The 17,077-nt window shown below is 45.1% G+C and overlaps 1 protein-coding gene across 2 annotated transcripts in view; it reads right to left on the bottom strand.

The window, feature by feature from the left end:
• LOC101801872 (unconventional myosin-X) overlaps positions 1-17,077 on the bottom strand; it is an 84,824-nt gene that overhangs the window by 27,742 nt on the left and 40,005 nt on the right. For both annotated transcript variants that reach the window (XM_038182119.2, XM_038182121.2), the window contains 6 exons: positions 15,701-15,809; positions 14,611-14,691; positions 13,471-13,595; positions 12,600-12,714; positions 7,250-7,356; positions 2,630-2,935 (listed from right to left, as the gene is read on the bottom strand). In XM_038182119.2, coding sequence (XP_038038047.1) covers positions 2,630-2,935; positions 7,250-7,356; positions 12,600-12,714; positions 13,471-13,595; positions 14,611-14,691; positions 15,701-15,809 — 843 coding nt within the window. The remainder of the gene's footprint in view (positions 1-2,629; positions 2,936-7,249; positions 7,357-12,599; positions 12,715-13,470; positions 13,596-14,610; positions 14,692-15,700; positions 15,810-17,077) is intronic.

Raw genomic sequence — 17,077 nt, 5'->3', positions numbered from 1 at the left:
GCATTTGCTTTCTCCTCTCACTACAGCATGACACCAGTGACTAAAACTCAAATTAACCTTCAGACCTTGTTCCTGCTGTTGAACTACTCGTTCCTACTCCTCTCTCTGTGCATTAGATTATTCCTAGCTGTAGATCTGCATATGCCAGTACTGAATGCTATTCTATGTTTTCCAGACCACTTCTTTAATTTGCCAAAATTATTTGAATGGTAATCCTGTTTAGCTATACATTTGCAGACCCTCACCAGATGGTTTTATCTGCAAATTTAATAAAGATACTCGTATTTCCTCATCCGACTCATTATGAAAGCATTGCACTAGAACCATAGCCAGCACAGACCCTGGAAGAATCCCATTTAACAGTGCTCTCCTATTTAACAAGTAACCACTACTGTTTACTAATTAAAATGCTATAATACAATGCAGTTAAAAAACAAGTTCTAGTCTTGTTTCACCTACTTTTATCTAAACCACCTTCCTTATAGTGTCTTAAGAGTATTGTCACAACGTCAAAGCCTTTACTGAAGTCAAGATACCTACCCTCTGTGGCTTTTCTCTATCTACAAGATATGTCATAAGCTACCACAGAAGGAAATAGATAACTTTAATGCTGTTTGCTCTTCACAAACCTACGTTGGCTCTTACCTCCTTTATCAAGCACTTAAAACGGTTTGTTTCACTATTTGTTTCAATATCTCCCTGAAATTGAGGTTAGGTTGACTGGTCCAAAATTCCGTTTCTTTCACTTCCCTATTTTAAAAAGAGGTCATTATGTTTAGGCTTTTCCAGTTTTATGGAAACTTCATTGCTATCCACAAAACAGGAGAAACAGAGTAGCTACTGATTCAAACTGCTTCACCCAGTACTTCTCAAAGTACCCAAATATTAATTTCAACAAGTCTGGATGACTTCTTTGTAATCTGATTTATATGAGTATTCACTAACTGCTTCTTTCCCTGCTAGGTTCTGAATTCTTGCAGATCTGTGCTAATTGTGTTTACTGTCCAGCAGCTAAGCCTTTTGGGAAGATAAAAATGGCATCAAATACTTCAGTTTTCTCAACATCATAATTTGTTCTTCCTGTTGAGGAGTAGACCAAATTGCTCCTTGTCTCCCTTTTACTAACAACGTATGCACAATAACTGCACGTCAACTTTTAGCTTGCATCCTGGTCCTTCTGATTTTGCCTCTGCATGTGTGCTTTTTATTTTTATTTTTGTTTGTTCTCAGTAGATGAGCCAATTTGCAATTTTTGTGAACTTTCACCTTGTTTTCGAGGTCCAGTGGAAGTTCAGGATTTAGACAAGCTGGTCCCCTAGTAGCTTTTTCAGGTACTCACTCTGCATCGAGTCATTTGAGACCAAGTAGAAAGTGAAAGCAAAATAAAGAGCTCTCCTGATTCCTAGAAACACTGACATTTCTTTATAATGATGCTGGCTCAAACACTTCTTTGTGACAAGGAAATAGAAGGCTGGGGAAGAAATAATAATAATGAGCTAAATAAATCCTTTTATCTAAAGATAGGTATGGAATAGCTCTACGTAGTAATAAGAGGACTTCAGACCCAAGAGAGCATCTGTGGCATTTGATCCCTGTAAGGTAGGTACTGCCATTCTGAACTTGTAGTTTTGCGTTGGTGATGAGGCTGCTGTTGAAAATTGACACATTGATAAAATGGAGCCTTTACTGATGTTCAACAAATTCTTTGACCAAACCATTCATCACTGGGGTCACTGACTCCATGTCTTTTCCCAGCACATATGTTACCCTACTGTCTCCTGTGAAACTGTAGGCAATCTTTTTCCCTTCTGACATGCTCCTAACAGAGTTTTCTGATTGTTGTCACAAATCTCAGTTTGCCAAGATCCAACCTCAGAAGAAGTATGTGACTAAAGTCTATCATAAGAAACATAAGTAATTATTTATATTATGCTTGAAATAACACAGGATTTATTTGTTAAAATGCATATATTTATCCCATAGTTGAAGTTTTACACTTAAAACAAAAGATTATCAGGAGACACCCAGTTTGGATAGGATGCAGGTAACCAAGGAGTGAGCAGTAAATAATGTATGAGGTGCAAGATTCTCAGTGGGTGTGCTGGCACTGCTCACAGATCGCCTCTTTTTGTCAAGTCAGCTTTTCCTTTCTCCTCCTGACACATCTGTGTCCCTAAAGAGAGGAGCAGAGCAGCAGGACGGTGGCACAGGTGTGTTCTCATGAGTGTAAGAGATGCAGTGGCAGCACAGGTGCACTGCTCATCTTCCACTCTGACCCAGCCTACTGGACACACCAAACCCCAGGAATTCTGGTACCTTCTCACAGGGCTAGTCCCTCCACATTTTGGAAGACCTGCCTTTCTAAAGTACGTTTCAAAGCAGAAAATCACTAAACAGAGATAAAAATACACCGGAATACGCTTTCCTAAAGGAAGTGGGATGCTCCTTTTCCACCCTGCTTTCCTATTCTGAGCTATGTGCAGCCCACCTTGACAATTCCCCTGGCACTTTGACTCTGTCACAGGCAATTATTGTCCCACATTACTGTCCTGCCAAGGCCACAGACCTGCTCCTACACCTCAGCAGCTTTAGCGTTAGGGAACAATGAGTGTGAGAGACCATCTTGTACCTTTCCTTCACCTCTTCCTCCTCCTGCTTCCTCCTACGCTCCTCCTCTTCTTGCCATTGTCTTTCCTCTTCCTCTCTTCTGATCTGTTCTTCCTCCTCTCGCCGCCTTCTCTCCTCCGCTTCCTGCTGCCGCCTGAGTTCCTGCTGCCGCAGGTGCCGGTAGAGGCTGCGAGCCTGCTGGCCACGCCAGTGCTTCTGCAGGACCACTGCAGACGCCTTCAGCCGCAGCAGGCTCTGCTTCCAGAAGTACGCTCGGTAGTTCTTTTGGATTATAACAACACTGGCTAGCACCTTTTGGTACTTCTTCCTAGAAAGAGAACCAGACACTTAATGTAACATGAAGCAACACATGCCACATGCTTTGCATTTCTTGTGCCCTAGCGTGCTGACCGGTGCTATCACATCCACAGAAAAAGGAACCTCGAGCAATATTGCTCAGGAATGACAACTTCTCTTCCTCCACTGCTACTACCTACGAATTGCATTCTCCTTGATCTCAGTCCCACGCCTACCACTGGTTTGTTTCCCTGGGCACCTGCTTTTGTGAAGACCGTGAGAATGAAGAACAGATATTTCACAACAAGAGAAGGCCCACTGGCCAAAAGTCTACTCACACTGCACATACACAAATTTACTGTGCTATTAGTATAATCACTCAATGTGGATTTATGATATAAAAACATACAAAAAGCCTTACTATATGAGAACAAAGTCACAGTTTGCTTCATCTTTTAAGTAGTCAAAAACAGAAAAACTCCAGAAAAGAATGTGAAAATGAGGCACAAAGATCTGGTCACATTAATCTGGTATTGTCTAGGGGAAAACACAGTATTGCTGAATTTAACATTGTAATGCACTCCCATAAAGTACGTACTTAAATTGCACAGCATTTTCCTTGAACAGTAATGATATAAAAATCAACTCGGCAGCATTTTTAAAATAAAACAACAACAAAAAAATGGTAGGACCCAAAATAAAAGAATCATCACTCAGTATTTTTGTACTCTAGAAAAGTCACTTCTTGCCTCTGCATTGCTAAATGCTTTTATCAAGGACCTGAAAAAAAAAAAAAAGAAAAAAAAAGCCACTGGTAGAAGTTTGTACATGATAGCAAACCAGGCAAATAACAAAGGGGTTACTATTACACAGCAATCTGAATCAATTTGTAAGCTAGATTCAAGCAAACATTAAACAATACAAAAGAGCCAAACGTAAGGTCTCGAATCAAGGAACCAAAGGCCAAGCACACCTGATGTGAGACTATGTTAGGAAGCAGCAAGTCAAAGAGAGATTTATGGTTCACAGGGATCATCAGCTGAATGCAAATTCCCAACACAATGCTATAGAAAAATGAGCCTGGGACTGTTACACTTGCAAGCAGAAATATTGTGCTGAAGGATACTGTGCTGTTACTTCTATCCTGTGTTCAGTGCTAGCACTTCCATTTCAAGAACTATGTTGGACTCTCCAGTGATTTCTGACAAAGCAGGACTGAAACCAGAAATCCCGGCTTGCTGAAAGTGAGATTTAAGGCACTCGTTTCATTACTTTAGGAAACAGAAGGCTAAGGAATGGCTTAATCCCAGCAAAGTACTCACATGAGAGCCATTTTTGGGTGGTGTTTCTATTTATCTGGCAGGGGACATAACATGATTTAATTGACGTGAAACTGAAGTCTATTCAGGCTGGAAATAAGCCTCCATTTTTTTTTAAACAATTGAGGATATTCAGATACCTTAATATCTTGCTGCAAGGAAATGGGCATTGGTACTATTTGAATCAAAATCTTCTTTACTTCAAAGTAGAATTTTGCAAAGATGGGGCTGTGCTACACAGGGGCTCGGGACAGCAGGCTGCAGTAGTCCTTTATGGTCTTAGTAGTCGCAGAAAGCATGCTGGAGATTACAGAATATTCTCACATATCCTTCCCACAGACCTTCTGCAGCCCCCTGAGGGAAAGGCGCACCCCAAAATCCCCTTCCTAGCGATCCCACCCTCTTCAGATGGCAACAGGGACCCATGCCGACAGCTTGCCACCTCCCTGCACATCAGATATATCAGCCTAGTCAAGAAAATCAGGAGACAGATGCTAATAGCAATAGTACACAGAGGTCATACATTTTTTTCCATAAGTATTAAGTCAAAGGGAGGAAACATGGAGAAAAGAAGAGGAAAGGGGAGAGATGATAAGAATTGGGAGGTTTTAACAAGAACTGCTCCTTGGCTGCAGTCCTCTCACCCCTGCTCCCTCTGTCCTCCCTGTGCCCTGCACATGGGGTGTGAACAGCTGCACAGGCCCTCTCTGCCAAGGCAGATACAAGTGCATCAAAAAGGGCACACTGACTTCTACAAAATGCATCTGCCAGAAACTCTGTCCAGTGCAACGTGTGCCAAGCCCTGCCCAGCTACAGGCCGGCTCGGCCTGCTTATCTGCCAGGCTGAAGTGCCCCCTCATTCCTCATGACCACAGCAAAGCTCGCAGACGCCCTTCAGCTGGAGCTGCTGCACGCAAGCCATGGATTTTATTCCCCTTGTTCAGCCCTCCACTTACTCTCTTGCACTGCCCACAGAAGTTCAATCTCCAGCCTGTGCTGGGGAGCTGGAGACATCCTGACCATGCATCACAAGGGCAAGCACGGTGGCTGCAGTGCTGCATTTGGAATTTAGTTAATTATTCTGTTGAGCTGCAGTTAGCAGTTATGCCTCCAAGGGCTAGAGCCCACAACAAGTACGGAGCCATTTCCTACCGTCTTCTTCCCCCAAGCAATAAGGTCCCGAAGGATCCAGGGGCACAGCCAAATTTATACCTGCTATTCCTCACGGATCCTGCAAGCCTGGGAACGGTTGTGTGTGCTTAGCTGGTGAGGCTGTTACCTGCAGCTCAGAGCTACAACAAAAACGAGGTCATTCGCATGGGCTTGTTTCTCTCTTCTTACTTTTTTAGTGACCATTCAGAGATGGCTACAGGAAATGAGAGCAAAGCAAGCCTTATGCCCCTCAGGACTGGTCCTCCAGGATCACAGAAAAAGTTTACGGAGGGGGGGAAACTAGTAAAATACTTCCTGTGGCGTATATATCCTTCTTTGCCAACTACTTGGCTTGAGATTTAGCAAATTTAAACACGCTTGTCCTTGCAAAAGTAAAAGAAATGGTACCAAGCCCAAGGCAGGGGATGCTGGTAACTTTTGCCCTGTGTCCAGCTCTGCACAGACCATCCATCACTGGCCCAGATGAGCTCCCTCTTGCTGGACCTTCTCCAATACAGGTGCAATGCAACTGGAAATTCTTTACAGGGATGTTTTCCAGTCTCCCTCCCTAGCTCTTTCTTCACTCCCTGCTATCCTCCCCTGCAAAGCCCAGTTGCATCCAGCTGCTTGTGAGGATTTCCACTCAGGCTGCACAAGCACAGCTTGTTCTAGAGAGGAGACGTGGAAGAGCAACGTGTGGGACAAGGAATCCAGATCTGTACAGGCTGGAGGACCATAAGATCTCTAGCCAAGAGGAGCACTGCTGCACCTCTGCCTCCGTCACAGCCCTGCTGGGCAGCAGCTACCTTCCCAGGAACTCAGCAAAGCAATAATCCAGTTTGCTTGCAGTGATGTTTCCCAGAAAAATCAATTTTTCTGTGCTAATCCCTACCCCTCTCTCCAAATGCTAGACGCAAAGTAATATAGAGCAGAGGCCCTGACACAGAGAACTTGCAATCTCTTGTACAAACAACAGAGCTAGCTCATTTGTCTTCCTAAGGGGAAATAAATAAATGAGTAGAAGCCCCTGAGACCAAGCATGTGTTTTGCTGATATTCCACATTGGCAAGGCAGGGCACAACCCCTGCAAGCATTTCCCAGTGAAAAAAAAAAAAAAAAAAAAAAAAAAAAAAAAGTGAGCTACCTGGTGTAACTGGGACTCTAATAAGAGTGCTTGGTGGGAGAGTTGAACTGGCCAGGATTTCACCTCCTTGCACCCCTGACTGACAGGTGTCTGGAGCAGAGACCAGCCAGGAAAGAGCATCTTACTGGGATTAAGTGTGCATGCCACAGCCATTAAGGAGTCAGCTGTTGCCCCGACTGGAGGGGCAGAGGAGGGGTGCTTTGTCTGCAGTTGGTTCTCCCAGCCCTCCCCGGTCAGGTGCAAAAGGGAGCGGCGAGACGAGATTACTGGTGCAAAGCTGGCCAAAAACCAATTCTGAAGAGTTAATTAAAAGGAGAGGGAGATCACGAGGCGGGCAGGCAGGGCTAGGAAAGACTTCGAGCAAAGGCAGAGCTGTGAGAGAGAGCAAGCGATTTGCAGGAGCAGAAACCAGAGCTGACAGGCATAAGGAAAAAGAGGGGACCCAAAGCGTAGGTGGGGCCCAGCCAGGAGAGCCCTGAAGGCAAGGGAAAGGCGGCATCGGAGCCGAGCAGTGAATGCAGAAGTCCCCGAAGCATCAGCAGCAGCAGGGAGGGAGGGTGCAAGGCTTCAAGAAGAGCTGGCGAAGGCACGGGGGTCTCTGCAGAAGCGGTGCGGGCAGGGAGGGCAGCTGAAGGCAGAGAGCAGGGAGCGATGAGAGGGGGCTGGAGGGGGGCTCGGGGCGACCCAGGCGGGCAAGCAGAGGGACGGTGGGGCAGCCCCCAGCACTGACCTTGCCATGTAGCCCAAGACGTGGGCCCGGATGACTACAGCAGCTTTCCTCAACTCCTCTTCCCGATCCTTCTCCAGCTTCTGCTCGAGAGCTTCCTTCAGGAAAACCTGACGCCGCGGGGAGGAGTTTCAATAAACACAAAGAGAGGAAAGAAGTCAGTCCCGGGAGAGCCGGGAGGTTGCATCCCCGGCTGCGCTCCTCTCCGCTGCCCGCAGCCGCTGCTGCGCCCCGGCTGCTGCGGGGAAAGTTGAGCGGTGCGAGCCCCGCACCCAGCACCCAGCCCTGGCCCCCGCCTCCCTCCCGCCCTCCCTCCGTGGTCAAGACTTAAAAGAGAGCGAGGGAGGGAGCAGAGGAAGGAGGGAGAGAGGAGGAGGAGGAGGAGAGCCTGTGCCTGGTGTTAACTCCTTCCCTGCGCGCCCTGGTACCGCCCCGCAGCAGGCACAGGTACCTGCTGCCCCGCTCAAGTTCTTTGCAAAGAAACTCCTCCACGTGTCGAGGAAAGGAAAAGCGCTGAGCTTCCCAGGCTCCAGGGAGCAATCTTAGCAGCAGTCCCAGCAGTGCAGGACAGCAGGAAAGCTAAAAGCCCTGTCGAGGGGCAATGTTGAAGGTACCCCACTCCCCCCGGCGCTGGGTGCAAGCTGAAGCCCTCCACCGACCTCCAGAAAGTCTCCAGAAAGTGGAGATTGTCCTCGCTGAATTTCAGTGTACAGCATGCATTAGAGGGAACGGAGCCCCCACGGGAGAGGTCTCCAAGTACTGAAGGTTGCACTTCAGTGTCCAGTGTTTTAATTCTCCAGCATCTCCCACTGCCTGTATTTCCAACCTCCGCTCAGCGCTAAATGCTTGCGTGAGGGATGGCAGTGCTATCTCAGAGACAAAAGGACCGAGATACAAGCAAGATAAGGGCATGTTTACAGGAATTGTGCTGACATATCCGAGCTAATTTAAATCAGCCGGCTCGCGTTATGTTAGCACGGAACTCAGCACGAGCTGCTGAAATACATGCTTTGCCTTTTGAGAAGGTCTGCAGCCTGCACGGTGGGTGTGCTGTTAGCAGCGTTAGCCTAGATTAAAGTTGGCCACGGTGTGTCCATGCAGGCTGCAGGCACAGCAGCTCCTGCCGTGTGTCCCTGCCTGTGTGCCTGGCTGCCTGCTGCTGGCTAAGCCACTGCCAAGGCCAGCAGCAGAACAGGCTCCATTGAGGAGTGCTGCCCCACTTACCAAAGCTCTGCCACAAAGACAGGCTGCAGGCTGACACTTGTCACTCTGCAAGACTGCATTACTGGGAGAAAACTCCGTACGGATTTATTGGTTCTGCATGGCTATGCTGAGGGGCCAGAGATGTCCAGAGGTTTGAATATTTAGTCCAGTGTTCTGCATTAAATCTCCCCTTCCCCACTTACCTCCTCTTATATCTCTGAGCACTTTCCTCTCCATCACTGCTTTTGGCCTCATCACTTTTTAGCCCCAACCATGACCACCACGTACCGAAATCTCTCCCTGTATTAGCACCCCTTGCCACTGACTTCCCTGCACTCCAATTTTTCCTGGGGAGTCATTTCTGTTAAGATGGCCCACAGGAACGAGCTGTTTTGTAATGACTACGTAACTGTGGGTAGCCTTAAAAGAAAGTTCATTATCAAGGTACTGCCAACCATGAAGTTGGCATCCTTCCCTGCAAGTTGTACATCCACTCCCTCTGTCAACTCAACAATCTTTTAAAGGCTTCTTTGAGGCAGGGACTGCTCTTTCCATTACATTCCAGAACCAAGCAGCAGTCACCCATTTCAAGAAGGCAGCTAGCAAAACATTGTCTCAGTCCATTATCTTAATCAAATTGCAAAAATACTCAGTCTAGCAGTATTTTGCTAGCAAACATAGACTTTATTGTGCCAGTAAGGAGGGGGGAAAAACAACTTTGAAGTATGCAGAGTTCAAGACCTCACCCTAACCATGGGTTTTCTGTATATGCTTATAGATTGAGATGTTAATCTCAAATAGCATACAACATAAATACAATAGCTGTCTATAAGCTAATGGCATCCTGAGGGTGTTTTTTTAGTCTCCTTGTAGATAGCAAGGAAAAATGAAATTAATTTGAATCCAAAAATATTTTTATGCTTTGTGGAAATAACTGTGAATGTCGCTATTTCTATGTCATAATTCATGGTTACTTTCCGAAAACATGAGATCACTTTCATCTGAGGAGGGAATGATTAGACAAAACCTACAGGCTATTTCTATCATATCTGCTCATATTATACACTGGCTAAGTTTAACAGTGCAGCACCAGTGCTCCTCACACAACCTCAATGCCTGCATGCGCTGTCAGTGCAACAGCAAACATACGTTGAGGTTGGGTGTAGATCAGCAGGCACAAATGTAGCCACGCGTGCACCCATGTGTACATAAATGGGATCATATGATTCTTAGGGGAAAACACTGGGAAAGCAGGAAGTGGGTCACTGTGACCTGGGTGCCAATTAGTCTACAAAATCCTCCTCCTTCAAGCAGGCCCTGCAAAACAGCAGGTTGAAATGTGAAAATGAATGCATTCAAACAGCAAGGATTACTGCATCAAACAGCCTTAGGAAATTTGTGTTGAGGGTATAGGCAAATACGGCAGAAGGTCCAAGTGCACAGAGGAAAGGGACACAGAAGTTGCTGATGTGGAAGGAGTTGATGTCCTCCATCCCAGCACATCCCTGGTGAAGATGAGGGCACCTTGGTACAAGCCGTTGTCACAATGCCTGTCTGCATGCAAGCCTTCACCTCTGCCATGCCACCGGATAAAACCTGCCTTCTATACATTAATACTTTTCATAAACACTAATTTGACAATTGCCAGCACAGCAGCTGCTCTATTCTTAATGAAAAACACAAAGATCATCCTGCCCTTCCTCCCCCATTTCCTTTCCCAAGCTTCACAATCCCCAGTACTAATTCACAGAGTCTTTTCCTTCCTCCTACAAACAATTGCTAGGGATATAATTATCCTTCCATTCATTTTGCAGGAAGTATTCCCCCTTCTATAAGCCTTGCTCTTCACCCACCCCTTGTACTTCTTCCTAGGTTACATCCCCATTGGCCCATCACATCTTTCTGCAGTAGCTGTTCCTGACTCTGTACTCCCAGGCTGGTTCTTACCTGGTGCTGGGAATGGCTAGATGGTACCAGAGCTGCACCTGTAGCAGCAAAAGTGGTAGCAAGGACATGCAGGAACTTCCTCTCCAGGATAATAACCTACACTATGTGCCCCTTAGCTGGTAGCTTCACTTCACCCTTACCTGAAAGCCTCTGGAAAAATCAGGTCTCTTTTCTTCATCAAGTGCTTCACAAAGCACATCAAGCAACTCACCTGAAGAATGAAATGGCAGGGCAATGGCAACAGCACCTTGAGCAGCCATGGGCTGCCCAGACTGTCAGGATGCTGAGAGGTGGCAGCAAGGGTGGAATAGGCCAGGACAGCCTTGGAGTGATGTATACATTAGAATAAATAAAACTGCTCCCCTCTGCCAGGATATGCACCTCTAATCCAAATCATGCCACATATAAAGGAACTTCAACAACCAAATGAGATAGCTCAACTGCTTCCAGACTCCTTTCAGTTTTCCTTCTCAGCCATAAAGAAACAAAGAGATGCAAAGAGTGCCATTCTTAATCATTCCTTTCTTCCCACAGCATTCAGACACAACAGCAACCAGAGCACTAGCAGAGAGACTGCTGTTCACTAACATGCCCCATACAGACAATTTTTAGTTTATAGGAGAGAATCATTCAAAAAATTACATTATAGTATGTCCACTGTTTTGGTAAAACGCAATCACATTTTTTGCCATAATTTACCACCTATATTGCTTTTCCAAAAGAATTTATCTGTGCAGCTCAATGCATGAATGGAAAGAGTCAGATGGACTCAGATGTTCAAAATGCACAATGGGAACTGAGGAGAAAAGAGACCCTTGTTGCTGCCAGGGGCTCAAAGCAGCCTGGATTTCCTGGTTGTCACCATCCATGGACTCCAGCTACACTTACAACCCTTTATGCTCTAAACATCGTTCCTCACATGCATTTCCCTGCTGCCCTTGCCGTAGCCCAGCAATATACATTCCATCTCTTGACAAAGAAACTTCCATTTCCCTGTTTGCTAGCTCTAACCACCCCTCTTCTAGAGCTCTGCAACACACACACATGCCACACAGGCCTTAACCCTAAAATTCTGTGAGACTGGCAGGCACCCAAGCAATGTGGGTTATCTAGGGACAGGAATGACAGAAATGGTTCCTGGTTTGCAGGGATCAGTGTGGAGAGAACAGATTCACAGATCAAAGATGGAGAACACTTGAATCACAGGCTGGAAATACTGCTACTTGATAAAACCTTCTCTCTTGAACATCAGTGCAGTCATACAAAGGAAGGCCTTAGAAACCAGACCACCACCTGCTTTGGATATGGACTGCATACCCACTGCTTAGAAATGCTGTCTGCTCTGGACACCATCTATCTTGGCATATTCTTCAAAGAATTTATTGGAGTATGTGTAAAGTTGCGATAGATACAATTCCCTACTACTAGATTTCTAGAGCAATGTCCCTCACAAAGCTCACACCCCTTTCTTTATGAAGCTGTCTCAAAGCTTGAAAAAAAAAAAACACAGACTGAATCAGCTCTCTCCCTATCACATGAAAGATAACAGTATATTTCCAGCTAGATGTCTGGAGAAAAAAAATAACAACAACTTGCAGGCTGCACCAGGCAAGAGAGAAGTGTTAGGCATTCACGAAAACAGAAGGAAAATCTGAGTTATGCAAGTAGGAAGAAGCATTTGGATACCTTTTCCCAGAGAACGTATGCTAGTATCTGTGCTAACTGCACAACCATCAGCTAAGCTAGACCACACATTTGGTGGTCTGGCTACCTCTTCCTAGCTTAGATATAAACCAGGCAGCAGCTCACTGCCTCCTGCAAGAACTTCACATAGCCAAGCAGAGCAAAATAGCAGGCAAAAGAGGCAAGAGTTAATTAAAAGCACACATTGCAGTTGCATACAATGACATCTTGCCTGGGATCCTTAAATTGGATCAGACACAACCAAATCGATCTGGTTGGATCAGTGAGAGAGAGTTTAGACAAAACCAGAAAGCCTTCTACATCTCTAGACACATAACATGGGAAACATTTGAGATGTTACAGGTCAGTGGCACAGACCAATGCCTATGTGTCTAACGGGGTCATCACTACTCTGTCCTTTCTACTGATCCAAGTCTCACCAGATACAACTGCATCCCCTTGCAGCTGGAACAAAGCCATACCCTGATATTTCTCATACAAAGTCACACTGATGAAGTACCTTGGTTTTACCCAACTGCCATTCTTTCTTGCTGCTGTCATAGATCTGAAGAAAGCCTGCACATACAGCCTTGCTGTTGTCTGAGGAACTTGGTACCTTCACAAGCATCTTGTACCTAAGTATCAAACAGAATATCATGAGATTATGCGTGACAGTAGCCCACACACCTCCACCACATCACACAGGCTCAGTAATCTTTTTCTCATTGGTCCTTCTCTCTCTGGGAGAGAAATCCCAGCTGGGACCTCCCTTCTTCACAATTTGGGAACCTCCATTCCCCAACTTTTATCTGTTATCACATTGGCTATTATCGTTGCAATCCCAGTAATAAAAGATAAACTCAACTTCATTTTTCAATAAAGAAAACTGTCTTTCTGAAACATATGCTTTCATCATTCACAATTTACTTTGTTCAGAATAGGGGTGGAATGTAATGCTCCAAGATACTTCTAACCTTAAACTTCAAGAAATCCTTTTGGTGCAGATAATTAACAGAAATAATTACTCTTTCCAATATTAATCATCAATTATATTGCCCATTAACATTTGCTTCAGCCTTCCAGATTAAAGGGCATGATACTGTCCTTTTACATGCTATGACCATCTGGATTTCACAGCATCACACAAGCAAATCTATGGCAAAACTACAAACAGTGTGGGCTGTCTATTTTTTCCATTCTTACTTTTACCCTAAAGGCAAGCAGTCTCCAAAAGAACATCCAAGTCAGTCTGTGATACGGTCAATAAGGACATGGTTAGAAAAACATCACATAAATGATCCATATCAGTAACGGCAGTTATAGAGGGAACAAACATATAAAATCGTATACCTTGGCACCATTACAGCTTTTGGTACAATACTAGCAATTACCTGCTGAGGAAGTCCTGGAAAAGGCGCCGTATAGGGAAACCTGCTCTCCGGACCTTGACTGTCTCCAGCATCCCTGAGTACCGCAGCTGGTTCAGAACCACATCTGGATTGAAGAGGTTGGGTGCCTGCATTATGAGCCAGATTCAAAAACACATCAGAAGAGAGCCAAAGTGTTCATCTTGGTATTAGTTCTTTGCTGACTTGAATGGTTTCTCTGAGCACAGGCAAACACAGGTTGTATGTCCATTTCTCTGTAGGAAGCCAACCCTTGGGTGTGACAAGTGAAGAGGGAAAAGTTTGGCTCAAGGGGAAAGCAACCTCATGACTCTCCATGGTACAATAAAAGGGATGACAAAAGGGAGTCAGGCAGATCCCAGAAAAAAGCAGTCTGCAGAGTGCTGTTATTGTCAGATCATGGCAGTAGAGCAATGATATTAACACATACAAAATGCAGAACCCTGACTCAGTTATCTTTGCAGTCATGTAGAAGACCCTATCAGCCTTCTACTGCCAAAAATGAAGACAAACTACAGATATGTTTTTTTCTGGCACAAAGCCCCAGCAGGCTTTTCTCTGCCATAGCATACAGTTTCAAAACACACAAAGAAAATGATCTGCTTAGGTCTCTCCACCCAGTCTAGTCAGCAGCATATCCTCCTGCCACGGTTCACAGCACAAGCAGGAGCCAGCCTGTCTCTACGCACTCTGACTTGCTCATGAAGCATCCATCTCCTCTGCCTCAGAGCCAGGGAGCTGCAGGAGACACTTCCTACTGCACAAACCCTGCATTCCAGAGCAAATCGTGTGCAGGCAACACAAGCAGGAGTGATTGCTTCTTCTACCACAGCTTTGGTTTCAACACAAGCCTGGTTCATCTTCTAGGTTTTGTAAGCACAGAAGGAGGTGGGAAAGGCTATATCATATTCAGCTTTTTTGCCTTTTTTTTAAATCTGGTTACTAACAGAAGAGCATATTTTTCCTAAACAATAAAACAACTAGAACGAAAAACAGATGAGGAGGGCAAACTGCTTGTATTCCTGGTTTTGGATCTGCACAGAGGCACCTGTCAGGCAGGCATTTGTGCAAGCACTCATGGGCACCTGTACTGCATGTACACATTTTGCTGGAAGAAAGACTTGCCTTTTCTGTATTTGGTTTGATGCAGCGGATGAAGAATGGGTTGGAAGTGCTCAGCGTTGCCATCAGTGAATGAAGAGAATCCTAAAAGGCAGTAAGACAAAACCCAAGGGCTGAGTCACTATAGGAGAGAAAGGTGCTACTTTTGATGCAATACAGTCTTCATGCAGCCCTCACGCTCCTGATGTGTTCCATTGACTCTGCCTACAAAAACCTGTTTTTTTACATTATTTTCATCAAGTAAAAGAGTAAAGCCGTTCTAAAATAAAAGTAATAAAACAATAAATCCTATCTCTGTCTGAAAAATGTTTTTCAGAGCTGGAACAAGGAGTATCTGATCATGATTCTTTCCAACTATTTAACTTGTTTTAAAAATGCAGATAGATTCATTCATGAGATTTCTTTTTCTTATGGGTTTTATAACTCACATATTGCATTATAACCTATTATTATACTATAGGTCTTAATGCTGCAACACAGTGAGCCTGCTTTCAGTAACCCAGGAGATTTCTTCCTGTCTGAAACATACCCACAGTTAGTTTACTGCAACACTATGTACATAGCCATCCTTGCTCTCTAAGCTTTATAGCCAATTTGAATGATTTTTACATGTCTTTCAAACTTTTAATATAGGACTCTAAAACTGTGACATTAACATAAGTTTGCAGACAATCTTAATGGAGGAAATTCATACATGCAGGTATGATCCTGGGGTTATGAAATCCCCCACAAGGTTTTATTGTAATTGCCACTATGCTTGTAAAAGATATGGCCTAAATAGGACACATATGCCTAACTGAAACACCAGACCAACATAAACGATCAAAGAACATCAAAAGCTTCAGATACTTATCAAAATATTATTTATATTCTTTTCCTCTTGCTACTATGCCCAATCTTAACATCTCACATCTTACACCATACAGAGAAATCCTTCAGGCAGTGGCACTGTCTTTTTTTAGCTGTACCACATTCCTGCACATTTCCAGTGCTGGACACAAAATGAGGATGAATGACTCCTCTTGGCCGCAGGCTTTGCTTTACCCATCTGCTCTTCCCCAGCAGCCTGCTGCTCTCTTGGAAAACATCCTACCCTGAACTGGGAACTGACAGTCGGTCTGCGCCTCTGGGTGCCCATCTTCAGTGTCTCTTCACTGCTACGGCTGCAGACTCTTTCAAAAAGGTCATAGATGAAGTCCAGCCTAAGGGTAAATAAAAGAATTAAAGAAGATGCAAGACACCGACCACCCATGAGAAGATGGCTTTCATTCTTAGATATTGCCCCCATTGCAGTGTGAAACACCTAATTTTTACTCCTGCTGCCAGAGTGTCTGCAGGAAGCCGTTCAGCTGGGTGATTCAGTGAGGAAATTAATACTTTCCATCTGTCTCCTCAGACCACATGAGCTGCCTTGTGTGCCACACTTGGCTGCAAAGCCAGAGACCCATCTCAGGCTGTAGAATAGAATATTACACAAAGGAAGATTTCCATTCTGCACTGGCCAGCACACCTCCCTCTAGATATATGCCCCCAAGCAAAACTGCCTTGAAGGCATTCCAGCTAGACTGCATGCTGTAACCCTCGTCCAGAGCTAGCTCTTGTAGCTTATCAGCCGTGGTGCCCAAACCCTGCCCCTGCACTTGGAAGCACAGTCTTTCTGTGGCCAGAGGACTTCTGGAGCTACCCACTGTGTAGGCCATCTCTGAGGGATCTTCTACGCCATTTTGTCTCTCCTTAGACAGTGGTGCTGGTTCTTACGAAATCTACATAACGATTTATTGTTATGACTATTTGTAGCAGAATTTCCTTTTCTGGCTTGTTGAAATAGCCTGAGCCCTTCTGGTAATGCTGGACAATGACAACCACAATTCTGGCTTCAAGCCCTGTGTAAAATATTACCCAGATGCCACTGTCTGAGTAAGGCAGCTAAGAGCAGCTCGTCCTCTCAGCGCTCAGGTTGTGTCAAGCGCAAACTCTTCAGCTGCCTTCTGGGCAAATGCAATTCTGTAACAGCCCCATCAGGCTGGAGCCCAAAGGCAGTAAATATATGAACTGTGGTATAAAGCATGTGGTGGAGCTGCAACGCAAAAACTTCTGGAACCCACCATGTCATTTAACAACTCTCCCTTTTTAATACGTGCCATCTCTGCCTTGTAGACCTTGATCAAGGTGTAAGTCAGCTCATTTCTCTAGGTCACATTGCAGGGGCACTGGGGTATAATACTAGGACCGCAGCTGGTTCCACAGTGATGGCTCAGTTTGGATCAGGATAAGGATGAAGCACACCATGGAAGCTCTCCACTAACAAGCAGGATGGAAACCAAGCAGTCTGTGCAAAGGCAAGTGTTCGGCAATATAGCAAAGAGCCCTGACTCGTTCAGGTGCAAATGTGCCATTGCTGGGACAGGGAGACAGAAGGAAAAAGAGGAAAGGGAGAAGAAAAGAGGGAGACAACCAGCATTGCCTGTGA

Source organism: Anas platyrhynchos, chromosome 7, assembly GCF_047663525.1.
Source record: "Anas platyrhynchos isolate ZD024472 breed Pekin duck chromosome 7, IASCAAS_PekinDuck_T2T, whole genome shotgun sequence".
In the NCBI taxonomy this organism is placed as follows: Eukaryota; Metazoa; Chordata; class Aves; order Anseriformes; family Anatidae; genus Anas; species Anas platyrhynchos.
This window is presented reverse-complemented; position numbering and strand designations above follow the sequence as displayed.